General features: G+C 36.4%; 1 protein-coding gene across 1 annotated transcript in view; it reads left to right on the top strand.

Annotated features, from left to right (window-relative positions):
* The window catches only part of AHI1 (Abelson helper integration site 1), a 96,098-nt gene extending 76,624 nt beyond the window's left edge, over positions 1-19,474 (top strand). Inside the window, exons 22-25 of the mRNA XM_065631138.1 lie at positions 2,057-2,219; positions 3,661-3,758; positions 13,865-13,944; positions 18,412-19,474. Of these exons, the coding sequence (XP_065487210.1) occupies positions 2,057-2,219; positions 3,661-3,758; positions 13,865-13,944; positions 18,412-18,643 (573 nt within the window). The 3' untranslated portion in view covers positions 18,644-19,474. The remainder of the gene's footprint in view (positions 1-2,056; positions 2,220-3,660; positions 3,759-13,864; positions 13,945-18,411) is intronic.
* Positions 19,475-20,191: the final 717 nt, after the last annotated feature.

Below are 20,191 nucleotides of genomic sequence, written 5' to 3'. Positions count from 1 at the left end.
TTTTGCTACTCTAGATTTTGGAATTCTTACAAACATGTTCATAACCACCATAACCACGTTACAGCTGGTTTTATATCACTCTTGAAAAATCTTTTTTTAAAATTTTGAGAAATAGAGATTTTTTTTTTTTTGTCTTGAACTTGGACCCAGACAGAATTTAACTCATGACTGAATGTCTCACCAGAAGAAATTCCATTGCTTTTGGCATAATTGTAAGTGGTTTACATTCTTCTTTGATCCTGAGGTTCATTTGTATTGCAGGACACATTGGTATTTCAATTTTTTTATTTCTGAGAGACAGTGGAACTTACTTGATTGGTTTGAACTGTTTGTTGACTGTTTCCATGTTACTAAATTTTCATATTTTTTTCCAAAACCCAAAACATTTACTATAGAAGTATCTTACAAAAGACGTTGCAAAAAGAATTATTTGTTACTCTGTCTTTCATTGTTTTTCATGCTGCCAAGCAATTAGTAACATTCCATTCTTTTTTTTTTCTTTTTTTTTTTTTTTTCCATAGTGCTATCCCTTAGGAAACTGTTGCCACTTAACTGAAGTGGGCACTGCTAGAGCACCCCTTACTGGCCATGATCGTGCAAGCTTCCCCTTCTCTACTGTTTATCTGTGGCGCTCTTTAGTATGTTTTAGTTGGTTCTCTTCTACTCTGAAGTTCATACTTCTGTAGTGTCAGCATCACCTGTAATTACTGTATAAGCTTTCCTAATGCAGGGAGGAGAGTTATGATAAAGGTTGATACTTCATTGTTTAGCTTCTTTATGTAAGTTCAGGTTTACTGAATGCATATTTATATAAATTTTCTGTCTATACCACATAGAATTTGCAATGGTAGACTCATTTCCATCTTTTCACATTCATAACTGATTTAATCTGTTTAATTAATGACGTGGAAGTATGAAAATACAAGCTACCTTGGCTATATTTTTACATGCATAACTTATAGGTTATCTTACTCAAAATAGAAATACAAATTTAAAAAGCACTGTGCAGTTCAGCAGTCTTAGGATTTAAAGGCATGCATGACTAATAAAAAAAAGTGTTTTCTCCAAATCCCTATCTTCATAGTAACTTTGCTCTCTCCTTCGGTCTCCTATAACCTCATATCACTTCTGTCATACCCTGTTTCTAACCTACTTTCAATATTGTAGAGGGATCTGAGGTGAAGATTACATGGAGAGAAAGAGTGTTCTTTGTGTAAAACAGGTCATAATTTTGCCTTTCACTTAAGAGGGAAATGAGCAATTCCCTTATTCTTTCAGTTCACTTGTTTTCAGTCTTTTCTGTTCTGAATTAATCAGGACAGATTTTTGTTCACAGGGCATGTGAAATAGATAAAAAATTATACTTGATATTTTCATACTCAGGGTAGAAGGCAGGCTTCATGTAACGTATTCTATGTAGTATATGTGGTACTGACCACTGTTAGTATTTTTTTCCAGAAAAGTATAGATGCACTGTATTTCACAGGCAAAAGATTTATTATATGAAATGGAATATAGACATATTTTGGCAGATATTTATAAAATCATATATGCAAATCCTTATTTCTAAAAGAAAAAAAACACAGTGAAGTGATCAAAGCAAAACTTTGCAGTGACATTTTTGAACTAAATTTTTCCATCGGTAAAACTGTCATACTGTTGAAGTATTTATTCGAACACATATGCTTCATGAGCACACACAGAATGGGATCCGAAGGTGGTGTAACAATTCTGAGAAAGAGAATGTATGAAGTGGCTTTTTTTTCCTTTTGCTTCACAAGTAAATTGCTTATAAAACTAACAGCTGCTGTTTTGAAGCTAATCTTAGAGAATTGAATGTTCTTAACCATTTCTACAATCCCACAGTCCTTTATCTTGCCTCTCCTGCTGCTTTCCCACCACCCCTGATCCCATTAGCAAAACTTGAGACGGCCTCAGCTTTTACCAAAGTGCAGCTTTGGTTTCAGCTGCTTTTCTGCAAGAGGAAGTGAATGTTGCGCTTTTTTCTCTGTGGCATGGTTGTGATAAAGCTGTGGTGCTCTTATCTCTCTTTTAGGTAGTGGCTCTTTATGACTACACAGCGCATCGATCAGATGAGCTAACCATCCATCGCAGTGACATTATCCAAGTGTTATACAAAGATAATGATAACTGGTGGTTTGGCAGCCTAGCAAATGGACAGCAAGGTTATTTTCCAGCTAATTATGTGGCTGGTGAAAGTAAGTTTACTGCTGTCTTCCTGGTATACCGGTGTGGGTTTAACTGATGGACCAAGATTTTACCATGCTGTACTGCTTACTGCTCTGAAGATATGAATTTATGTACCACACAGATGGCATAATGATGAGTTATTGTGATGCAGAAATTATGAAGTTAGCTAACCACGTAGCAAGTTGACGTACCTGACTTAGGAAGGTGTTGGCATTTAGTTAAACATTCCAGCTTATGTAGTACTGGCTTGAATATCAGTCAACTGGATTGATTCCTCATCTCTTCTTGCATATAGCCACCTCATTCATGCCGTACCTTGGCAATGTTTTAGGACACATTAAAGCATTTCACAGATGCCTTAGGTTTTTCTTAGGCAAGCTCTGTGAGATCTAACCAGTTACTTCTGTAAAAACTCTTGAATTTCCCCATACTCTAATGGGCAATGCCAAATAAGTGGATTTCAGTATGAAGTTTTAAAAGAACAGAAATAGTTAAATCTCATATCTGGGCATTGTTATTAAAGCAGTTTTGCTTAAACTAATGCAGACAAACCTAAATGAATCTGAACAAATGATATAGGAAGCATCCTACTGACTAAACTGATGTAAAGATGCTCAGTGTCCTGACAGTTGTTAGTATTCAGCTTATGGACATAGTGTGTGGTCGCATCCTACAAGAAATTCATTTGCATTCCTAAACTATCAAACTATCAGTTATACTGGTGTTTAGAAATCTTTTAACCCAGTGTTTCTCAAGATGTTTTCCCCCATTTTCTAGTTCCTCCTTCTGTTTTTCAAGTGAAGCCTAGCATTCATGCCTATTTCCTAAAAATACTTGGACATAACACTGTGCTAACCTGATGATGGTCATTAAAGTCAGCTTAACTACTGCCCAGCCTCTTTGTACTCCCCTTGCACATCCTGTGCATTTTCTCCTTCGTTTCTTCCTTGCAAAATAACCCAGAGAGCAGTCTGCAGGAAGAGTTTTCAATGATGGCCTGTTGTTCTTAAAAAAAAAAAGAAATTTTTAAAAAATGGAGGGGACGTTGTTCAACTGTGGAAAAAAAATGCTGGTATATAATTTGTTATTTGAGTTAATGACCCTCTTATAATGAATCAAAATAAATGCATATGATACATATGTTAAGTATCAGCTGTATTGGTGTTAGTATGGACTTTGTTCTTAGTCACGTAAATGTTTGATTGTTTTTATTTTATATAATTACCTATATAAATTACATTTAAATATAAGCTTGCTGATACAAATAAAAGTTAGTGGGCAAATTTTGTTAAATTCTAACACAAAGTTTGGCTTCTAACATTTTTCACCTCTTTCAGTTCACATCCTGTTATTGGCTAGTTCATAATGTCATAGTTGTTCACATAGAATAGATACTTTTATAATTCTTTCACGGCTCTCATAATGGTGAATGATTAATCCTGTTTTCAGAAGAATATGAAGAACAACCTTCAGGATTAGTACCAGATCCTGCTCCTCTCCTACTTGAAGGACCAAGAGAAGCAGAAGGTTCTCCAACACTACATAAGGTAATAATTTGAGAAGGAAGGATTCTGTAAGTCGTGGTGGAGTACGTCCTTTGTGGGCCTGTATTAATTTTCAATTCTTTTTAGAAAAATTTCTTCTGTGTAGACCTCATTCTAGGCAAGCAGGTAGATTTTCAGCAGATATCTAACATTCGTCTCACGTGGAACCAGCTGTTCCAACATGCGCTAATTAAATATTCTGCCTAATCTGGCACCATTGTAATGAGTGGCAAATCTCCCTTTGACTCCAAGGTTGACAGAAGTATCCCTCACGGACACCTGATGTAAAAGATGGTTGAAAGAACAACATGGATTTGCCAAAACCTGACATTCTTTCCATCACTTGACTGTCATTCTTGGAATATGCACTGCTCACAGATTCTTCACATTTTCTGCCATGAAAGTTCACTATCTCTCTGTTTGCTTAGGAAAAAGCTGTAATGCTTTTCTCTCGAGAGTTTTTTGGTCCGTTGTAATAGTATCCTCACTAAAGGTATACAGTGTGATCATAAAGCCTTGTTACCAGACCAGGACATGTGCTGCATCTAAACATGCTTACTTGTCAATGGATATTTCTGTTTAAAAGCTGCTGGTGGTTCTCTGATGTGAATGACTGTTCCCATCCCTTAAATTGCTCAGGAGGGTGGACTACAGAGACTTCACAGTTTGGAGGAGCAAAGGATAGAAAGGCCTTTGTCTTGACTATAATATCTCTCCACTCTCACAGTACACTTATATTGGGTTGCAAATGCATATGGCATATGTGCTACTGTTTGCATATCACATAGTATATCGTATGCAGAAGCACTACTGTGATTTTAGTTAGCAGTCAGAATATAGTATGTACAGAAGACCAAAGAAACAGCAGCCAGTTTTTAGTCAAGAAAAAAAAGAGGGGTTTGATTTTTCCATCTCTCCCCCAGCCCCCCACCCCAGATTTTTAGATATCCTGCTCTGTGCAAAGCAGGACAAATGACTCTCACTTCTCCAGACAAACAGAGATTAGAAACTTTGTGTAGCTTATGTTCCCCTTCTGTGAAGTACGACTGATGATTGTCTTAAAATATGGGATACTTTTTAAGCAAAAAAAGTAACAGAAATTAGTTCAATAGCTGTTAGAATTTAAGATTTTTTTTTGATTCCAAAATGTTTGTATCCTCCTTAAGTGTGCTTTCCACAGCTATTCATTTAGTCAAATGGTAGTAACATAACTACTTTAAAAATGACTTTTGTTCAGATTTCTTTCAAATGACTTGACTTCTCCATGTACTTTTCTAGAATTGAATCTAATATTTTGTGTCTGATTTGCAAGACTTAAAATGTATGCTGTGTTGCTTAGTTATGATTTTTTCTTTTTTTCAGATGATTTATCTAGTCTTTGCATAATATATATTTTGCAATGTTCAAGGTTAAAACACTCAAAGCTACTTGTATTAATGTTTTTTGTTTAGCTTTTGTTTTGAATAGGTGAATAGAGATAGGTAGCATTAAATAAATAATTGAGTACAGATTACTCGCTTGTTGTACAGATTACTGTCTTGTTGAAGCCAACTGTTATAAATTGAATTACTAAGTGTTTTGTTTCTAACTATACTTTAAAAACAGAATTAATCACTACACCAAGCAGTAATAATTAATGTGAAATACCTTCTACATCTTTGTAGCTGAGAAACTCATAGCCACACCATTGTCCAAGAAAGACAAGGGTGCATTACTTCCAGGCAGACTGGGATGTATGTAGGAAAAATTACAACATTACTGGAAAGCATGAAGATTTCTTTCATATGTTGTCTGCATTACTGGAGGAAAGGAAAGTATCCCAGAGGGAATATGTTGCTGTAGTCACCCAGTTTTACTTATACCCAGACCAGAAAAGGGAGAAGTGCTGAGATACTTATTGTCATTAAAGACTTGGTCATTTTTATCCATATTTTTTTTTTCTGTGTTAATCTAGAAGGAATCCAGTTGATTTACTGGATCAAAATACTTTTATGTGCACTAACTAATGTTACTAACATTTACAACCAGTATTTATTATTCGGCTTTGTGAGAAGTAGCATTTGATCAGTTTTGACCTCTTATACTTTCTGAAGTGTTGATGGTTGACGTATTTTTTCTAACTATATTTTTTGTATTACTAGTAGCACTTTTTTAGTAACACAGTTTTAGTAATATTTCATCAAAATATTCTTTACTTTTATTCTACTGGAATTTTGAATTAAATTGACTGCATATTTAATAATTAGCTGGAATTTTGTAGTAGTCTATGTAGTACATACCAATATTCAAAAGACATAATGAATAAAGTGTGCAGGAACAGTCCAAAACCAAGCAAATATGTCGCTTTTTATCGTGCATAACATCCAGGGGGACTACAAAATCATAGAGAGTCCAGAGAAAAGTAATAAAACATTTACAAGTCCTGGAAAAAAATGGTATAAGAAGATATACTTACAAGATTAAACTAGCAAAGAATGAGCAGTGAGGAGAGTGTATAGAATAGTACATGATGTAGAGAGATGAACTGGATGCACTGTGTTTTCTTTTCTTTTTCTTTTTTTTTTTTTTTTTTTTTCCCCTTCTGCTGTTAAACAAGATGAGGGAACGTTAAGCTGGAATAGAACACATCCAATACTGGTAGAAGGAAATTTATGCTTATGCCATGCTTAGTTATCCTAGTGAACCAAGCTGTTACAAGACACTATTAAACTTATACACTCAGGGATTAATTTTTTTAATAACACATTTTAGGCTGAGGTAATGGCTGAGATTCTCAAAGCATCTAAATGACTGGAAAATAAAAATGTGGCTGATTTTTCTTTTTTTTTTTTCTTTTTAAATTTCTAGTTACATAAGCACTGTATAAATCACCAAGAAGATCATAAGTTGACTCAAATGATGAATCAAATCTCTGTTAAGACTAGCGATTCCTTGAAGTGTAATGGTTGTACAAAAGCTGCAGAGTGCTGCATAGAAGAAAAAAAAAATGTCATTCAGCTGTTTGTCATAGTCAAGGAAAGTTCTACAACACTTTGGCTTTGGGCAATGCCAGACACTTCTGAGACAAAACTACTAAGATGACCACTGAGGGGGCTGATCGGTTATGGCAGTTCCTGTGTTGCAGCAGTGACACAGCAACTTTTCTTCCTATTCCATTCATTTTTTTCAGTATTAGAGCTGATGAAAGCAAATGCCAATTTATTTTACATGGGAAATATGAAAAATCATTATTTTATAATGCCCTTGGATTTTTTTTTGCTTTGACAGAAAATGACTCATTAAAAAAACAAATCAAAAAAGATTTGTTGAATAATTAATCAAGTTGTTGCTTAAGTTGGTACCACAAACAGGAAAATATAACTGAATTTTTTGGTTGTGTTTGGTTTTTGGCCACAAGCATGTTTTCCCAATGTGTAGTTATATCCAGGTTTGCTGTATCTGTTGTTCTTTCTGGGTTTTTTGGGAAGAATATTTATTTAGCACTGTTAAAACTGCAAAATCATCAGTTAATGTGAAAATCATCATTGCAGCTACTTGTGAGATTTTGCTACTGTATCAGACTAAATAGGCCACTTAAAATGTAGAATACTACTATTGTTTTCATTACTGAGAACACCAGATAGTCTAATTAAAAAGTTTTCCAACTGCAGATGTTATATATGCATATCTAGCTAATCATCAGAATTATCTGATGATAAAATGGACACATTAACATTAGAAGAGGGTGTAATATTCAAGATCCGATATTAATCTTTGCAAATAATACAAAAAAGTTGTACTTCAAAGAACCTGCTTTCAAAATTCTTTCTACCATCAGCTTTGCATTCATAACATAATAATTTTATGCAAACCTTGTTTTCCTGCCTTAAGAGTTACTTAACTCCTGAGCCACAAAATTAAGTCATAATCATCTTTAATTACAACATACATCTAAACGGCCAATAGAAATTGCATGGAGTGAAGTTCTCACTGCACTGATGAAGAATCCCAAGAAATAGAGATGGACTGGTCAACTGGCTGCTCCAGCAAATGTGCTGTTTTCAGGTTCCTTAATCTGAAGGCAGAAAAGACAGGAATTCAGATAGGATTCTGTTAGAAACCAGAATTTGAGTTTTGCAAAATTTTGGCAAATCAGAGACATTTCAAAGTCAGTAGTGTCTGTTGTGTTGGGTGATTGATTGGTGGTTTTTTTTGGCCAGAAATGTTCTACAGTCTGTAAAATCTTCTGAATATGTTTTATCATTTAAGATGGCCTACCACTCACTATATAAAATTCATCTAATTGGATTGGATTCAGAATGTTAAGTACTCAATTCTACATTTTGTGGGAACTAGTGAGAAGTAGTGACAGACAAAAACAAAACAATATTTAAAATGTCCATTAAAAGAGTAGGAAAATATTCTTTCTAGTATATTTATCTTTGAAAAATGACGTGAAGATGTAAAATAATGGTCATAAGCATGAAAATTGTTACCTTCAAGAGCTACATTGTTGTTGCATAATTTGGATAATTACACAGAGATCATCAAAATTTGATTCTGTGTATATTTAAACAAAGTTTGGGATTATCACTGTTCACATGTATAATTAATGTTCTCACTCTTCTTCTCCTAGAATAGGCTGTTGTCAGACTTTCTGAGTACTTATTCTAGTGCGTCTGAAACTAACCTGCCAAGCAATTGATGCTTTTCCCCTGGGCTTGAGTTCTTTCGATGTTAGTGGTTTTGTGGGTTCAAAATTTATTTATTAGATCTAAAAATTTTAAACCCATGGAAAACTTGCTCAAAAATATTTCCAAAAATACTAGCTAGAAATGTTTCTATTAGTTTCACCAACTTTCATTTTCTGGTTTGTGCTGTTTCTGTTATCTCCTTAAATGATGCCTTTTTCACGTTACTGGGGAACAGCTCAGTGACTGAGTAGGCATTATAAAATAGACATCTTTGCAAATATTAATTACTCTGTTCTTGACTAAATCCTTCTTCTGAAGGCAATTTTACTATAGTATCATCTATGAAGAATAGACCATTTACCTTAAATGTTACCCAACATTAACATCTTTCACCTTTTTAGTTCTGTAGTTTCCTATTTTTAGATATTCTGTTTTCCCTTCAAAATGCAGTTCGTACTGTTCAAGTTTAATTACTCTCTTAAGCAGGTGTGTGCTGCTTTATTTGTAAGCTGGCAGCTCTTTCTTTTCCAACTCCAAAACCACCTCTGTGGTTCCTAATGTGTTCTGTCTCAAAGAATGTTGGCACCTGTGTCTATGGTATTATTTGAGTCGCTGAAAGAAAAAGTATCTGGTTTATAAGCAAATAAATATCTATTGGGAGAAAAGATGAAGTGATATCCATAGTCATTTGCTGTGAGTAATTAGTCTGTTTAAAGATAGGAAGAATCAGGCTGAGCCCTGAACTGGTCTAGCAGAACCAAAAATGCTATTGAGGGACATCTAGATTAAGATAGCTCTCGGAAGCAAGTTAACTTCTCTGTCCCCATTGTTTTCTCCTTGGGTCCTCATAGCCTCTTTCTGAACTGGATTGAATTATTTTAATGCAAATTTTAAATGCAAAGGCGTAACCATAGATAACTTCCCAGAAGCAAAGACTTCAAGACTGAAAACAGCTGTTGTAAACCATAGTGCTTCAGTCTGAAGTATCTTGTCTGCAGTGCTCCTCTTTCTTTTGCTGTCCCTCAAATAGTCATCTAGTTGATTTGAGTTCTGAGACGATGTATTTGTCAGTGTTGAGCCATGACTACGGTTGTCACCCACCAGGTTTCCTGCCAGTCTCTCCTATCCCTGAACAGGCCCAGGATTTTGCAGTTTCAGACTAGACAAGACAAAGTCGTCTCTGCTTGTTGTTCTGGCATTCATTATGGAGAAAATAGTGAGTGTTGGCTTAGTCCTAAACACCACAGTGGTTTAGCTGGGTTTTTTTAATGGGAAAGGCAAAACTTCATGCCAATGTCTCTGTTGTGTACAGAGCCACGATTCTGCTACATTCTCAGAGCTAATATTGATAGACATAAGGGTTACAATATGGTGAATCTGATAGATAGGTTTGTTCTTTAAACTTAACACTAGAGAGGGGAAAAGAGCAATTATACATTAATGTAATTTTAAATACAAAGGTCATGGCAAAAAAAATATATGTAATTCCACTAGAAAAGCTCCGTGCTAGTTATTCATTTAATGGGGAAATGTGTGGAGGGCTACAGAATAACAGGAAAGACAATGATGTGTGGGGTGTGGTATCAGCATTTCTCCCAAACTTGCCTGATTAGAACAGTTTTGACAGGAGACATCAACATGATTCTGGGGAGTAAAGTACATTGCTAGACATCTTCTATCCATGGACTGTGTAGTAGAAAACAAAATACAAATGTGTAATACTGAGTTTAACTTCCTAAAGGCTGGTCTGAAAAGACAGACATGTTTGTTCTTGCCATCTGTGATCCAGCAGATCTTTAATTAAATCAAGTTCTGTAGAAACAGCTTCTGTGGGAGAGCTCCCCTGTGCAGAGTAGATTATAGAGCAAATGAATTCACTTTCGTGGCTTGAGTCACATATATAGTTTGCCCGAATACTCCATTCTGTCCGTCTACCATAGTCTATCAGAGTACCTCTGCAGACCATCGGTCTTAGAAACATCTCTGCACAGCCTAGAGGAAAGCACTGATAAAGACGTAGATTTGGGATTTGACTTTGGCCCTGGTATTTCCTTCGGACACCCTCTGCTTCAGGTTTTCCTTTTAAGTGTGTTCTGATACATATGATTGTTTCCACAAGTTGCACAGGAATGGTTTAGTGGTTGACTCACTGCTGTGGATGCTATAGCAGGGGTCAGGAACTGAAATTCTTTTGTGTATTTAGCCTTTAATTGTTTGGCCTTGGTTGCTTCTTGTCTGACAACACTGAGACAATATTAAGTATCTGAAAATTGAGACCAAATGAGCTGTAAAGCAAGCAAGACTTCTAGACTTTTTTTTAACTTTTTTATAAACTTTTTTTTTTTTACTTTTATGATAGTAAACAAAGCAAAAGAAACTTCAGAAAATCTAAACTTCTGCAGTTGATATGAACTGATGTTCTGCTCTCCTTTTGGTGGGCTATATCTTTCAAAGGGTGGCTAATTATAATATGGCAACAAAATTGAATATGCCACCATTAGTGGCACTATACAAAGGAGTTCATATTTTGTACGGTGTTCAGGTGAACACAGCTATTCCGAGATAGGCTTTCATACATTCAAGCACAGCATTTCAGTATGGGTACCAAGGAAAGAAAATCACACAATTAAGGACTATGTGATAAGTAATTTTTTAAAACAGATCATAAGAACCTTCAGTTAGGCAGCGTAATTTAGTGGATGCTTTAATCTTCCAACTGTAAAACCAGGATAATTTCCTGTGTTTTGGTATCTGTAGGGATTCGAAAACTTAGTCTGTTTTTTATAAGACAAGTCAGTTTTTGGTAGCAGCACGTGAAGGAGTTCTACCAAGCTGTGCTTGGGAAAGGTCCATATTTGACTATCATATTAGTGCAATATCAAGATTCTGTTATGTTTACTCAAAAAGGAGGTTAAAAATCCCTAATTTAACATCATTCACATAGGATTTTCAGAAAAAGGTTTTGTTTTGACTGCAAGCAAAGTGAATTCATGATTGTGTATGTCAAGGAACCGCAAGGTTATGAATGCTGAAGGAAGTATTAATTACTTAGAGTCATTCCCTTTACAACACACCCTTATATTTTCGTATCAGTGGCATTATATTTCCTTCTTTTGTGTTTACTTTTACCATTGACGTAGTCTCAAGTTTATTACTGTATTAACAAGTATTTTGTCTGTGAAGTAGATGATTTTTTTCTTCCTAGCCCTGCCAATACTGCATTATTATATTTTAATAGACTGACTTTTGTCTAAGCTAATCCAGCAATCTGTGTTATTTCAGCAGACAAATTCTAATGACCAATGTTTGAACATGGTTGTTTTGGGCAGTTTGCTTGGATGAATTCAGTAAGTCAATGGAAGCTTGATCCTGTTTCTTCTAAGTCAGCAGAAGAATAATATTCGACAAATAAAAAAATACTAGGGAGCGAGATGAAGACAAAAATGTTCAAATTTCATTCCACTACTAATACTGACTAGAGGTTTTCTAATTCATTCCATTTAGAGATTAAGAAAGTAATTAAACTGTTGAAGACCTAAAACTCAGGTTTGGGAGGTACAGGTTCTGGTTCCAATATGGTCTTCATTTGTGTGTGCGCCAAGAAAATTTTCATCTGTGCTTCACTTTACCCTAAATTAAAACTGGACGATAGTACTTGACAGGGGAATGTTAAGTATAATTCATTAGGGCTTTGAAATCTGAGATCAATAAGTTTAGTGTCTGGAAACAAAGTATTTTAATTCCATTTTAAAATACCAAAACTAATGCTTAAGCGGTAAAAAGAGCTGCTGTGAAGCAACCCTCTGTTTTCTCTATTTAAGCAAAATATGGAGGAAGCGTTGGCACACCTTGCCTGTGAGGTCACACAAAATGAAATGAATAATTGGCAGACTAGAGGGTCAAGAACTGTAATGTTTTTATTCTCTGTTGCTTCCAGAAAGCTCTTGTTGACTTTGCGGTGAAAGTTTTAGATGCTGTGTTGTTGTTAGACACGCCAGAGCTGTTGAATGGTAGATACTCCCTTCTTAATACTGCACGTTTTTAACTGGTATTTTAGAGCCATTAATGTCAGTAACTAGCTGTTTATGGAGCTATTCAGGCTGATAGCAGAACATTAAACGTCTTATTTACAAGCAGATGAGTACCTCTGTGCTTGGCAGAACTACATGGGCTGATCTTCTTAATACTAAGGATGTTTGAGAAATTCAGAAACAATGTAGTAGATTTTACTTTAGGCTGGCTGTGAATCCAAAATGCAATCAACAGTCTTAAAAAAAATCATAAATGGGAGCCAAGTTTTGAGGGTTGAGTTAGTTTCAAGCCCATTCTTCTCTTTACTCCCTGAAATAAACATAATTTTTTGGAAAGTACCAGATCTAATCTCTCCCTCCCTTCTCTGGCCTAGGGCTCCAGTATCCTGAAATATACTTTTTCTCCAGCTTTCCAAGGTCTTCACAGGAACCAGTCCCCACTCTCACAACATCTGCCGGGATATAGCTTCTCTTTCTTTCATGCATACCATAGCAAACAGACACAGAACATAGCTGTCCCATCAACATGAACTACAGATCCACAACAGCTTTTTACTGACAGCATTGCAATACCAGATCTGAACCTATGGTGTGCTGCCCTCCTTTCCACAGCTTGTCTCCTTGGCTGTGGTGCTCTGGAGGCCTGAAGTTTCTGGCTGGACACATGGTGTATGCCTGGTTCCAGAAGAGCAAATTTTGAGTGAGACATAAGGCCTATCAGTTGTGCTGGCTTCCAGGTGTTTATGAACAGGTAGAGAAAATAATCTGTCCCTGAAAACAGTACACTCAGGAAGGGCGCTCACATTTCCTTACAGGAATTCTTGCAGTGAGTATGAGACTTGTTAGAATTAGAAGAGGTTTGTTTATACAGGGAGTGAGTTGCATGGATACCCACTAATTACATTGGAAATTAAAGAACTTAAACTCTTCCAGGTTTGGTTGGTTTGTTTTACCCCTGAATTATAAAGTAACCTGGAGTGATTTGAACTGGTTTTGCAGGGTTAAAAAATAGACAGGTTTCTCTTGTTAAAAGTATGCAATAAGATGGCTTTTTAGCATTCTCTCTTTACTCATGCACTAGCAGAAATAACTTAATTCTTTACAGACTATGTGTATTTTGAGCTTAACTTCAAGCAGATAACTTCTTGTTTCTACACATACCTGAAAATTGTTTCTTATTTGCCAGTAGCCTTTTTTTTTTTTCTTTTTAAAGCAGGGTACTGTTTCCTTGTTTGTAACCACATAGGAGTTAACATTTTATGGCTGATAGACATTCTTTTTCAAACGAGGTATATTCTCTCCTTATTCAGGAAACTGGTGGGTTTTCTATGTACATGTGTTGGCCCCATTGTCTGTCTTTGTTTTACCTTCCTGCTTTTTTTTTTTTTTTTTTTTTCTTTCGCAGATGTCACCAGTTATCAGTAAGTCGGGGGACCTAAAATTTAGCTCGGAGCGTGACACAGACAGAGACTCACCTGCAACACAGTAAGCAAGAAATACTTAAAACAACTTGGAGTGTTATTTCTACAACTGCTGTTAGAAAACTGTGAAAAATATTGGGAGGTTTATTTTTTTTTTTAGCAAGCAAAACAAGAAGTTAGGTTTAGGATAATTATTCAAAAAGTGCTTCACACCTGAAATGTGAAGGAAATAACAGTTTGTATATATGTACACACACACATATGCATAGACACACTCTCCCCCCAAAAAATCGAGGACTATAATGTACATGAGAATCAAAACTCAGGGGTTTGGGATTGCCCTGTGGCATCCACTAACTATGTATTAAGTTTTATCGCTACAAACTGCAAACTGGTTTTGCACCTTCTAAAAATAATTGATATAAATTGCAATAGGTTGTCACATACTAGGAAGATGCAAGCCAACATCTTTGATTATGACACTTGCATTTTTTAAAAATTGTATGTATTTGTTCTGTGAAAGCTGTAAGCAGATAAGGTCTCAACGTTTTGAACAAGAACTCCCACAATATCTTTAGCTATTGCAACCATTTATACTTCAATAAATACATCTGAAAATACTTCCTGTGTTTGCTGTTCCAGGTGTTTGTCATCTAAGCAAAGTTATTTCACTCATTGTTTTCCAGACCAGTTCCCTCCCTGTATAAATAATCTGTGCATATACAGTGTAGATACAGAAACGTATCTAATTTTAACTTATCTTTAAATCTTAATTTTCTATCTGCAGCTCTATCTAGATTTTAAAATAAATTGTGAGTGGAAAGTTTAACCCTCTTGTATGGCAAGATAACTACACGCTGACGGAATTCAGTGTTGAATCTTGGACATACCTATTCTGATAGGATGTACATTAAGGAAGGAAATGCCTTAAAAGCACAGTTACTGTGACAGTTGATACAGTCTGTTAGAAGCCAGTATGAAAAATTTGGTATGACTCAACTCCATTAGTAGAACTTCAGGAAACAATTATTTTGAGTGACCTTGCCAGGGTGTCCACTGAAGAGTGTGGGACCACTGATTTAAAACGTGGAATCACAAATTATCTATTCAAATTCAAGAATTTTGAGTCTTATCAAATAAGAAATACTCATTTTAATGGAAATTAAGGCTGTCCTGAGAAGAGATCACGTTGAAGCAAAGCTGAAAGTATGTACTTTGCAAGTTCTTCCGTGAACTAAAACATAATGAACATCCTTGTCTCTGAACTGGAGAGACATGGGTTTGATAGATGGACCACTGAGTCGATAAGCAATTGGCTGGATGGTCGCATGCAAAGAGTTGTGGTCAACGGTGTGATGTCCAAGTGGAGCCCAGTAGATGAGTGGCGTTCCTCAGGGGTCAGTATTGGACCTGGCGCTGTTTAACATCTTTGTCGGTGACATGGACAGTGGGACTGAGTGCACCCTCAGCATGTTTGCTGACAACACCAAGCTGTGTGGTGCTGTCAACATGCTGGATGCAATGGCTGCCATCCAGAGGGACCTTGACAGGCTGGAGAGGTAGGGCTCTGTGAACCTCATGAAGTTCAGGAAGGCCAAGTGCAAGGTCCTGCACGTGGGTCAGGGTAATCCCAAGCACAAATACAGGCTGGGCAGAGAATGGGTTGAGAGCAGCCCTGAGGAGAAGGACTTGGGGTGTTGGTTGATGAAAAGCTTGACGTGACTCGACAATGTGCGCTTGCAGCCCAGAAAGTGAACGGTATCCTGGGCTGTGTCAAAAGAAGCGTGACCAGCAGGTCAAGGGAGGTGATTCACTGCCTCTGCTCCATTCTGGTGAGACCCCACCTGGAGTACTGTGTTCAGCTCTGGGGCCCCTAACATAAGAAAGACAGGGACCTGTTGGAGCAAGTCCAGAGGAGGGCCATGAAGATGATCATAGGGCTGGAGCACCTCTCCTCTGAAGACAGGCTGAGAGAATTGGGGTTGTTCAGCCTGGAGAAGAAAAGGCTCCAGGGAGCCCTTATAGCAGCCTTCCAGTATGTAAAGGAGGCTCCAAGAAAGCTGGAGGTGGACTTTTTATAAGGGTATGTAGAACAAGGGGTAATGGCTTTAAACTGAAAGAGGGTAGATTTAGATTAGATATAAGGAAGAGATTCTTCACCATGGGGGTGGTGAGGCACTGGAACAGGCTGCCCAGAGAAGCTGTGGATGCCCCATCCCTGGGAATGTTCAAGGCCAGGCTGGATGGGGCTTTGAGCAACCTGGTCTAGTGGAAGGTGTCCCTGCCCATGACAAGGGAGGTAGAACTAGATAATCTTATCTATATAGTACAGATTAGATAATAAACCATCTCAGAAACACAGCTGCATGTTTTTCATGAAAACTCCCACTTCTTTGTACCTGAAATCATGACCTGCAGGAGCTGTGACAGAACTGTAGTTTTCTTGTTCACTGCAGTTGATGTGTCTTGAAATGACCTTAAAAATCGCATGCATACAAGTGTTGTGATTTTAACTGGAAAAGTTTTCTATTTTAGCATCTAAAAGCAATATCAAGATGACTTTAAGTCCAGTCCAACCTGTGCTTAAATAGTTAATCCACCTAAAACATTCTGTTATCTTCCCGTTTTCTGTGAAAGTACATTTATTACCCATGTCACGTGCTAATATATAATAGGAATTATACAGTAAATAAACTTCATAAAAATCAAGTGAGATGTGATTGCCAAGTATGCACTTTCACTAGGGAGACATGAAACTGTTAGCACCTGTACAACTCACTACACCTTTATTTGAGCCTCCAAATGAATGTTTGCTGTTTTGCGTATTAGAACAGTATTGGTTATGGCTGCAAAACCTGCTGTAAAATAAAGAGAATGGAAGCCCTTATGACATGTCTATCTCTCAGAAATTGTGAATGGAAAATATGGTTTTGCAATAGGAAAACACATTTTATCCAAGGTGTTAGTAAATTTTATCTTAGCCAAGTAGTTAACCTATCTTCTGCAGACCGTAGAAGAAATAGAGAAATGACACATAATAGATGCTGATTGAACTAAGGTTTTTAAGTATCTCAAAGATTTGGTACGTCATCACATCTGATTTTCAAATAATAAAAAAATGAAAACTATTTCTCAAAATTGGAGTAGCTTTATACTGAAAATCTGCATAGTAGCCTCACCTCTTGAATATTTATGATTAGATACTGTTTGTCAGTAGAGACATTATCTCCTAAGATATGTTCCAGTAGTACAGTTTTGTTGAGCTACACTAGGTAGTGCTCTCTGCATAAATTTACAAGTGATTATGCATCAGACCCAGCTGAACACTCAGTTTGGCAGATTGTTACTTAAATTACTGATTAATTGTGATTTTTTTACCCTGGTTTCCTCATGCAGCAGTACTTCTCAAATTGTTCCAGGAATTCTAGCACAGAGGGTCTTAAACCCCAAAATGTTTTCCTTCAGGATGTTCCAGTATTAGAGCTGCAGCAATTCACGTGTTCATGAATACACAAGTTAGCTTAAAAAAATTTGGAGCTATAGGCATATATCAGTCCATTAGCACAGCTGGTGTGTAAACATTTTCATCTATAAAATGTGATTATGTTAGGACAATATCACCAAGGGTAGTGCTCTTGCAGCACCCTCTTTGGGGAAACAGCACACATCTCATTAGATTCTTTAGTCTTGATTCATCCACTTGCTTATGTGTTTCAGCAGCATTTAACATAACAGTTCTGGTCACAAACCAAGACCTCTTTTTGCTAGGCACAATACAAATTTTGAACAAAGACAGTACCTGCCCTTGAAAGGCTACAGTCAAAGTATTACTACATATTTATAGTGAAATAAAGTTACAACTTCTGTCAAGAGTGGGAATTCATGATAGAAGTGGTGTAACATCTGCATAATCCCTGGGATCATCTGTAAGTAATTCCCTGTTAAAGGCACTAACTGGGAAAGATACAGAAGCTTGACTGATGCTTTTGGCATTGTGTGAAGTCTGATAAGCATGAACAGACATCGAAGTGATTTCTGATTCTATAAATCTGTCATAGTTCAGGTAAATTAAAATGGAAAAACTAATCTTAGGCACTTTGCCTGCCTGTCTTGTTCTTTTTGAATAAATTAACCAGGAATCTCTCTTTTAATTGCAAGCATTTTGGTGTTTAAGCTTAGGAAAGAAAAAAAATGTGCAATGGCTTTTATGAGAGGAGGAGATTGGTAATTTGTATTTTCTAATTACATCTGTTGATTAAGACTAGCCGATTTTTAAGATCATGAGCAGTTTTTTCAAAGCAATGCTATGATATGTTGAAAAGTAGACTAGTGGAGTGGCCTCATATTTTGTCTTCATGTTTTTTCTGTCTTTGTTCTGCTGTGGAACAGTAGTTTTTGTAGCTGTTTCAGCATTGTACTCAAGGGGGACAGGCAGACAATTGCTCTAATACATCAGCTGTAGATGGAAAAAGCTCTAAATTTGGGCTAACTTTGTGTTTCTTTTACTCTTTTTATCTCCACCTTCCTCCAGAGGTGCAAAGAAAAAGAAGAAAAGGATACAGAAGAATGAGGTAGAAAATCAGCACAACTTAATGGGTCTCAATACTCCTGTATCATCAATTACAGCTAATGGTGTTGAAAATGAACCTACAGCCCATGGGGTGGAATTTAAGAAGAAGAAGAAGAAGACAGTGAGAGGCTCAAACTTAAGCACAAATGGGAAGACAAATATTGCCTTTGAGCCCGAATACTATGATGTATAGTCACAATTTAATTCTAAATACTGGTGCAATATGCAGTATGCACATTGAAGGCTGGCACTATCATCTTACTACCAGGATTAACAAGAAACAAAGAGCTTAAAATGCTTAAATATGCAACAAAGTTGCCAGTTGTGAGTTACCAGTGCTTTAAACCTGTTTTGGAAGACTTTTGCCCAGGGTTCCATGAAATCAACAGAACTTGAATGTTCAGCTCCTCACTGGACTGCTAAAATCTGAAATCAATTTTCATATTTCATGAGAACCCCACTGACAAATACAATGTTGACCAGTTTGATATCTGAATACACATTAACTTGGGCTAAATAGGCGTTTTTGTAGACTGTAGATCAATCCATTGGGATCAAAAAATCAAGTGAAAAAGTGTGATCTAAAGCAAAACAAGCCCAACCAGTACATACGTTATTTAATTAGCATTTTAAAATTTGTTGTAAGTAAAATAGAGGAGTGTTAAGACTGATAAAATTCCAAAGGAACGCTGACATTACAGTGTACCTGAAAAAACAAGCTTTTTAAAAATATTTTCTTGACATTAAATGTTCACCTGGACTGCACTTTGCAGCTCTGAAGTGAATTGTTGGGTAACTACCTATGCAACTACACTGTCTTCAGTGGGACTTCTCATGCTTACCAACATAAATAAGTGCTGCAAATTCCAAGCAGTTATATTTTTCAAATGAGGTTTTCTGCGCATAATAAAGGTTTTTTCAGAGTTCCTGGCTGCTTTGGCAGCGGTCTTGCCAAATATACTTTCTTTTGTCTGAATTAAATATTTCATATCCAGCTGTGCTGTTTGTTTTACTTGTAGTCCTTATTAACTTGTGTCATTAATCTATTTTATACTCAAGTATTATCTTGTGAACTTTAACTAATGACTTCACTAATTAATCTACAGTGCTAAATAATTTATGTTTTATATTAAAGGAAACACTTTCTATCAGTTAGTGTTGGTATTTTTTCTGGCTGATGATGTCCAGTTTATTTTTACTCTGCTAGGAAATTCTTCCTCCTCCCCCTCTGAAGCAATAAATAACATAAAATTAGAAAGCCCTTATTTAGTAGACAGGGCACTTGATTCCATTAAAAAAAGAAGTGAGAATAACAATGTTGGGCACTGATGTGTGAAATGCACCCAGATGCAGAGAACTAGTTGCTATATATTGTAGTATCTTCCCTGCACATGTTTTAAAGCCAGAAAAATCTGTAAACTTGTTTCTTTTGAGTAAAGCATGGCAACAAATACTCTTCTTTGGCCGCACTGGTAATTGTTCTTTGCTAGCAGTTCTAGTTTTCCTTTGCCTAGAGCGTGTTTGTGGAGTTCTCTCCTAAGTGGGACGTTTGCATTCTGCAAATTTATAAATGTCTCTTTCCCCTATCAGAGGTGATGTGAAATTATCTTAGTCCTCTGGCTGCCTGATTCTAGCGAGGCTCCTAAAATATATTCTAACTCATCATTCTGTGTGACATGTGGGATTTAAAGATCTCATAAAAGAGAAAAATCTCAACATCTTACGTTTTTCAAAATGTCCT

This window comes from Caloenas nicobarica, chromosome 3 (assembly GCF_036013445.1).
Source record: "Caloenas nicobarica isolate bCalNic1 chromosome 3, bCalNic1.hap1, whole genome shotgun sequence".
Classification (NCBI taxonomy): domain Eukaryota; kingdom Metazoa; phylum Chordata; class Aves; order Columbiformes; family Columbidae; genus Caloenas; species Caloenas nicobarica.
The sequence above is the reverse complement of the archived record's forward strand: the minus strand, read 5'-3'. Positions and strand labels throughout refer to the sequence as shown.